Here is a 7,676-nt window from a genome sequence, read left to right on the forward strand (position 1 = left end):
AGATCTTGCAGCAGGGTTATTAATAGTCAGCTAAAACTAAAACCATAAAATCATTTTCATTACTTAATAAAATAAACTTTATCTAAAATAAAATAAAATAGTATGAAATATTAAAAACGTACACTTGTTTAATTTCAGCTAGTTGGCAAGGCAACATTTCTCATTCTCATTTAGTTTAACTTGATGTACTAAAATAAATGAAATTAAAACTGAAATAAAAATCTATAAAAACTACAGACATATAAAAAACTAATAAAAATGACAAAAACAAACAACAAATTACTAAAACTTGAACTAAAATTAAAAAAAATAGAAAATATAAAAATAAAAACCAATTCAAAATATTAATATAAGCTATAGTAGTATCGCAATAATACTGAAATAACACAGTCTTGTTGTAAATGTTTTAATACATATGGTATAATTTAAAAAAAATATATCATTTTTAATACATTTTAAATTAAAAATTGTATATATTTATTTATTTATTAAGAAATTAATTATTATAAAAAAAATGTAAACATGGTATATTCCTTATGTCATGAAAAATCAACTTTCCCTTGATCTTTTGATCTTTTTGGGGGTTCAGTTGTATTATGAAAACGTAACTTTCAGAACTCAAATCTTCCTCCCCATAACCAGTTAATCAGAGTGATTTAGAGAGAAAAATCAGCTCCAGCACCTCAGGGAAAAACATCAAATAATATGACCCATATATCAAATATGACCCATTTAATGTGTGTTTGTGTAGCGTTGCTGTCCTCGTGGTGTGAGGATCTGGGTCGACTTCTGCTGCTGCGTCATCAGAAAAGCAGACAACCCGATCCATCTGTGGGCAAGAACCCGATGCAGGCCAACATCAACAACATAAAACCGGCTCTGTCACACGAGTCAGTTTCACACACACACACACACACACACACACACACATATTGACACACTGCTGCACATGTTAACTGTTAACATCCATTTGTAATCTCCATAGTGATGCATCATTTCAATATGACTCCGTCTCCTGGCAACAAAACACCAATCAGCCGCCGGGTTCTGTTTCCGTGGTGACCACTGTATGGGGTGTGACCAATACATCACAGAGTCAGGTCAGAGTGTATTTAACACCGTTCAGAGCACATGCTGCTGTTTGAGTGCATGTCATAACGTGTGTGTGTGTTTAGGTGTTGGGGAGCCCCATGGCAAACCCAAACAGCCATATGAACCCTGTGACGGGAGGTAATGGAGGTATGAACCCGGGACAGTTTACCGGACACCAGCAGTTTTCCTCCAAGGCCAATCCAAACCAGGCCTACATGCAGCCGGGGATGTACGGGAAATCCAGTTACCCTGGAGGAGGAGGATTCGGGAGCAGGTCAGTTTGTTTCTTCATCAGATTTGGAGAAATGTAGCATTGCATCACTCATTCTGACGGCACCCATTCACTGCAGAGCATCCGATGCTGAGACAATGATTTGCGGTCCTTGCAGATCATGTAACAATCATAATAAACACGCCCTTAAGTTTTGTCTGTAGAACAATTTTAAGAAACATTTTTGGGTATGCAAAATATTCTTACCTTTACTCTTAAGTTAAAAATGAGAAGAAAATTGCAATATTTTATTTTTCAGAACGTTTCGTGAATCCAAACTCTTTCTCTCTTGTGCAGTTATGGGGGCGGTCCTAACCACGCCAGTGGGATGGGCCTGCCTTCACAGACACGCCCCCCTTCTGACTTCAGCCAACCAGCTGCTGCCGCCGCTGCTGTGGCTGCTGCCGCTGCTACGGCGACCGCTACAGCCACGGCGACGGTTGCCGCGCTACAGGAGACGCAACACAAGGACATGAACCAATGCGGCCCGGTGAGGGAGCATCTGTCATTGTGGCACTAATTAGATAATAATTTCTAATTGAAACAATGAGTTTGAACAAAGCATTTTGTTTGTTTGCGTTCTAGATGTGTTCCTCCTTTCAAATGGGACCAAACCAGGCTTACAGCACTCCGTTTGTGAATCAGCCCGGCCCCCGGGGGCCCCCTGCTCACCCTGGGGCCATGAACGTGGGGCAGCCTCGGGGGCAGATGGGGCCGTACGGGGGTCAGAGAACGCCCCAGCAGGGCTACGGGCCACGGCTAGTGCAGGGGGTGAAGAGACCGTATCCTGGAGAGGTGAGAAATCAGCATCTCAAATACAGTATTGGATGGAATGCATTACTAGGTTACCTTGAAAAAGGGATTACTCTGAATTTTTGTGTAATATAATTACAGTTACTTCTGATGTAACTGCATTAAATGCTGTATAGACTAAAGATCAATTCGATATAAAACAATATTACATTAACATACACAAACATTAAAATGTAACATCTAATGGTAAAATGTATTTAGAAAGTAATTAGTAATATAAGTAATGCCATACTTTTTAGATAAAGTAATTAGTACAGTAATCTAATTACACCATTGAAGATGTAATTTGTAGTTAGTAATTAATTGCTTTTTTAGAGTAACTTACCCAACACTGGTCAAATGTACAGTTAATTTAACTTTTCTCTACACTTTGCAATTTTTTAAATACGCAGAGAATGTTTGTAAACTGATTTTTCTCATATAAACTTTGAAAATATGCAAAATATAGGCATACTTTTTAAATATGCATACATTTGCATATTAGTGTAGACCTCACAAAAATGTTAAAACCTTTATTTATTTATGCTTGTGAAGCACTTTGAGTTGTATTATATGTATGAAAAGTGCTATATAAATATAATTTTTTAAATTTTTTATTCATGAATTTGATCTTTTTGCCGAATTATTTAAGAACTTAAATTATTTAAAAATATTTGTATTTATAAGTGTATTTTAACTTATAAACTAGTTAAAAGTCCATCCACAGTATGTATTAGAATTTTTGTTAAAAATTGACTTTTTTTCCCAGTTTTTTATGTTGTATCCTGTTTTTTGACATTAAATAACCTTTGATGCTGATTAAAAAATAAAAACAAACAAGATAAAATGGCCCATTAAATGGCAAAATTTTTTCCCAAAAACCTTTCACCCCAGCAATATCGCAAAATTAGGCCTCTGTACCAATTATAGAACATGATTTAAATGACGTAAGGTTATATAAAATCATAAAAATCTAATTATTTTGGGTGTTTATAATTTTATCTTAGTTGAAGATGCAAAATACCGATCATCATTCATGCCTTTTGTCTCTATTCTTAATAAAAATACAGTTCCAGTTAATAAGCATATGTGTCCCTGGAGCACAAAACCAGTCTTAAGTGTCAATTTTTTTAAATTGAGATTTCTACATCATCTGAAAGCTGAATAAATAAGCTTTCCATTGATGTATGGTTCTCGATCAAAATATTGAGAAAATCACCTTTAAAGTTGTCCAAATGAAGTTCTTAGCAATGCATATTACTAATCAAAAATTAAGTTTTGATATATTTACGGTAGGAAATTTACAAAATATCTTCATGGAACATGATCTTTACTTAATATCCTAATGATTTTTGGCATAAAAGAATAATCAATACTTTTGACCCATTCAATGTATTGTTGGCTATTGCTACAAATATACCCCAGTGACTTAACACTGCTTTTGTGCTCCAGGGTCACATTTGATAGTAAAGGTAGTTTCATGTGAGCTGTGAGCGGCTGTATCTGTGTCTGTTTGTGGTGTTTTTATCTTTAGTGGTGATGCACCTGACCCCCATAAACCAGAATCTCTGTTTTGCTGTTCTTGTATCTGTTTGAGATTTGACTGAAGGTGTTTGTTTTTCTCCAGGGGAGCTACGGGCCGCAGTACGGACCAAACGGTCTGTTTGGCTCTCAGCAGGGTCAGTATCCTCACCTCTCCTCAGCTCAGAGACAGTACCAGGCCTGCGGCATGGGACAGTTCTGCAAGGTCCTCCACTAACATCAGACACCTTCTTTTAATAACACAATATTTGATTACTAATTGTTTTATTAGAGGTGTGACATCATCACCATTATGAAAAATAGATTTTTAGAGTGATTGATACATTAAGAACTTACTGTAATACTGCACTTTAATTACTTATAATTCCTTAAAATAATTTTATTCTGATAATATAATTAATAATTTATTAAACATTATTATAATGTATCTTATTATGTTATATTTTATAATACAAATATATAAACATTGTATTTATATAAAATTAATTATAATGTATTATAATAAATTCTGTAAAGAATTATGATTAAATGATTGATACAATAAAAAGTTTTAATTTAGTATAATTTTACATTTATTATAGTATTATAAACATTTATTTTATTACTATTTATTAATAGTAATAAAATAATTTATTATTATGAATTTTATGTTAGTCTTTATAAGACCAATATTTATATATATATAAAATTAATAATAATTTATTATATTAAATTTCAATAAAATTATGAGAAAATGATTGCTACAATAAAAAATGGACTACACACTACTATTTTAAAGTATTATATATTTGTATAGTTTCATAATAATAATAATTATAAAAACAATAATAATTTATTCTAATATATTTTATATTTTCATAATAAAATTGACAATTTTATTGAAATATATTTTAATATTATATAGCCAAATTCTTAAGTAGTCTCATGTTTCTACATTTCAAAAACAACTGGCAAGCTCATTGAAAGTGTCTTTCTCTCTGTCTTTGCTAAAGGAACCGAGCAGTAACTTCAGCACGGGAAACTTTCATTACAGTGCGGTATGTTAGTTTGATGTCCAGTCAGCAGTTGAAATATTCATGGTTTCAGACGTTTACATTTTCATCTGATGTGATTGTAGCCTCCGCGGCCGATGGGCAGTTACCCTCACTCTCCGTTGCCGGGTGACCCCACGCCCCCCGTGACCCCAGGAAGTAATATGCCACCGTATCTGTCACCAAACCAGGACATGAAGCCCCCGTTTCCTCCTGATATCAAGCCCAACATTAATGCACCTGCTCCAGGTATGAGCCTCTTCCGGCCGTCACTGTACATCATCTTGGCCGGAATAAATTATTTTCCTGAATACTTTTGTCTTGTTTTCCAGAACAAACACCTAAACATTCTTAAATCAAGATGCATTTACTTGAGAAACAAAATGAATTAAGATATTAACCCCACTGACAGATATTTTTTCTTGTTGTAAGCAAAAATTGATACTTTTTCAGAAAACAATACCTCTTTTACCTTCTCAAGTAAGTTTTTAGTTATTTCAGAAGAGCATTTAACATCAGTCTGGACAATTAAAAAAAACATATGCAACGTTAATATTTAATGACATCACTTTTAAGAATATCGAATCATTAAATAGGCTTAATCTCCCTCTTGTTTCCTAGGTAACCCTAATGAGGAGCTCCGGCTGATGTTCCCGGTTCGGGACGGTGTGGTTCTGGAGCCATTCAGACTGGAACACAACCTGGCCGTCAGTAATCACATCTTCCACCTGCAGCCCACCGTCCACCAGATGCTCATGTGGAGGTCAGACACTGTCACATACACACACACACACACATGTTGGTTTTTATGGTTTATGAGGACTCTTCATAGGCGTAATGGTTTTTATACTGTTCAAACCGTATTTTCTATTGCCCTACACCTACCCTACCCCTAAACCTACCCCTCACAGGAAACTTTGTGCATTTTTAGATTTTCAAAAAACTTCATTCTGAATGATTTATAAGCCTTTTAAATTACGGGGACACTCACTCACACACACACACTCATACACACACAGACACAGACACTCATACACACACTCATACACACACAGAGACGAATGTGTGTGAAGGTGCTGCTAATTTCACATTTTTTAAAATTAAATTATATTACTGTTACAAATGTCAAGTCTTCACCATGATGAAAAATCTATTTTTACATTTTAATAAAATTATGATAAAGTGATTGATATGATGCAGAAGTAACTAATACTGGATTCCACACCACTGTTTTAATTTATTATAACTTTTACAATTATTATAATAAAATAAAAAATTATTATTATTTCTAATGAAATTATGATAAAATGATCGATACAATATAAAGTAACCTTCAAACTGGACTGTACACCCCTGTTTTAATTTATTATATAAATAATAATATTTTTAATAATGCTTTATTTTATTATTATAATAACATTTTAAATAATTTATTATAATAAAATGGTAAATAATTGATACAATAAAATAAAATAATTGATACAATAAAAAAGTAACGTTAATACTGAACCGTACACCACTTGTAACAGAACGACTCAGAGAGATGATGGTCAGTGTAAACCGTTTATTAACAGCAGGGAGTGAATGAGCAAACAGATGAGCAAAGCAGCGATGGGTTGTAGAGATCGAAAGAGAGATAGTAATAATACTGTCCTGAACCTTGCAGGTTGGGAGATCGGGGACGCTGAGAAGAGGAGAGGAATCCAGGAAGGTAGGAGACGAAAAGTCCGGGAGTCGATGACTAGCGCAAGGGAGAATAGGAATGAGTCCGTTGCTCAATGTGAGATCAGACGCTGAGCGGAGGTGAGGTGTGCGTTTATATGGAGAGGTGATTAGTGATGATGAGCAGGTGTGTCCAGTTAGAATTCCGGGGAAGGTGCACGTTGTGATTGGGAGGTGAGCGAGCCTGGCTCATCCGTGACAGTGTGAGAGGATTGGGTCCAGAGGGCATGTTTTAGGATGGCTGGAGAGGAGAAGTTTGGACACTTCTGCCTCAGTGAGGGGACAGAAGGAGAAGATGGGAGTTTTAGCAGTGGGTGTGGATGGTTTGAGGTCCTGTGTGGGGGGAGAAGGAGTGGTATTGCCTGCGGTAGCGGTGGAGGGTGCCGTGAGTGCTCGTTTGATAGCGACCACGAGCTCCTGAAACGGATCCGGGGCGCTCATCCTGCTGTATGTTCTTTGAAGGTCTGATCTTCTGTAACAGAACGACTCAGAGAGATGATGGTCGGTGTAAACCGTTTATTAACAGCAGGGAGTGAATGAGCAAACAGATGAGCAAAGCAACGATGGGTTGTAGAGATCGAAAGAGAGATAGTAATAATACTGTCCTGAACCTTGCAGGTTGGGAGATCGGGGACGCTGAGAAGAGGAGAGGAATCCAGGAAGGTAGGAGACGAAAAGTCCGGGAGTCGATGACTAGCGCAAGGGAGAATAGGAATGAGTCCGTTGCTCAATGTGAGATCAGACGCCAGACGCTGATGAGGTGTGCGTTTATATGGAGAGGTGATTAGTGATGATGAGCAGGTGTGTCCAGTTAGAAGTTAGAAGAAGGTGCACGTTGTGATTGGGAGGTGAGCGAGCCTGGCTCATCCGTGACAACCATATAGTAAGTACATGTAGTTAATTAATATTACTCAGTATTTAAATGTGTAATTACACTGTAACAAGGACACCTTAAAATAAAGTGTAACCTATTTTTTTTTACCAATTAAAATTCATTGCAAATACTTCTTTTTCTTTGTGGATTTTATTGTACTTAAGCCTCTGCTTGTGCTCACATCTGACTAGTCTAGTGCAGCTTTGACACTTCCAGTATTAAAGGGGTCATATGATGCTTTTTTAAAGATCATTATTTTGTGTATTTGGTGTAACAGAATATGTTGACATGCTTTAATGTTCAAAAAACATTTTTTTTCAATTACTTTGCATTATTGTAGTTCCTCTATGCC

The 7,676-nt window shown here is 35.9% G+C and overlaps 1 protein-coding gene across 2 annotated transcripts in view; it reads left to right on the forward strand.

The window, feature by feature from the left end:
* The first annotated feature begins 571 nt into the window (after positions 1-571).
* Positions 572-7,676, forward strand: part of LOC107676429 (zinc finger MIZ domain-containing protein 1-like) — a 17,005-nt gene continuing 9,900 nt past the window's right edge. Inside the window, exons 1-9 of one of the 2 annotated variants that reach the window (XM_016470974.1) lie at positions 572-890; positions 986-1,100; positions 1,176-1,366; positions 1,661-1,853; positions 1,949-2,158; positions 3,783-3,902; positions 4,690-4,734; positions 4,815-4,977; positions 5,350-5,491. In XM_016470974.1, the coding sequence (XP_016326460.1) occupies positions 706-890; positions 986-1,100; positions 1,176-1,366; positions 1,661-1,853; positions 1,949-2,158; positions 3,783-3,902; positions 4,690-4,734; positions 4,815-4,977; positions 5,350-5,491 (1,364 nt within the window). In that variant the 5' untranslated portion in view covers positions 572-705. The remainder of the gene's footprint in view (positions 891-985; positions 1,101-1,175; positions 1,367-1,660; positions 1,854-1,948; positions 2,159-3,782; positions 3,903-4,689; positions 4,735-4,814; positions 4,978-5,349; positions 5,492-7,676) is intronic. The other variant, XM_016470975.1, reaches the window with a different exon arrangement.

Source organism: Sinocyclocheilus anshuiensis, unplaced genomic scaffold (genome assembly GCF_001515605.1).
Source record: "Sinocyclocheilus anshuiensis isolate Anshui unplaced genomic scaffold, SAMN03320099.WGS_v1.1 scaffold2270, whole genome shotgun sequence".
Lineage (NCBI taxonomy): Eukaryota > Metazoa > Chordata > Actinopteri > Cypriniformes > Cyprinidae > Sinocyclocheilus > Sinocyclocheilus anshuiensis.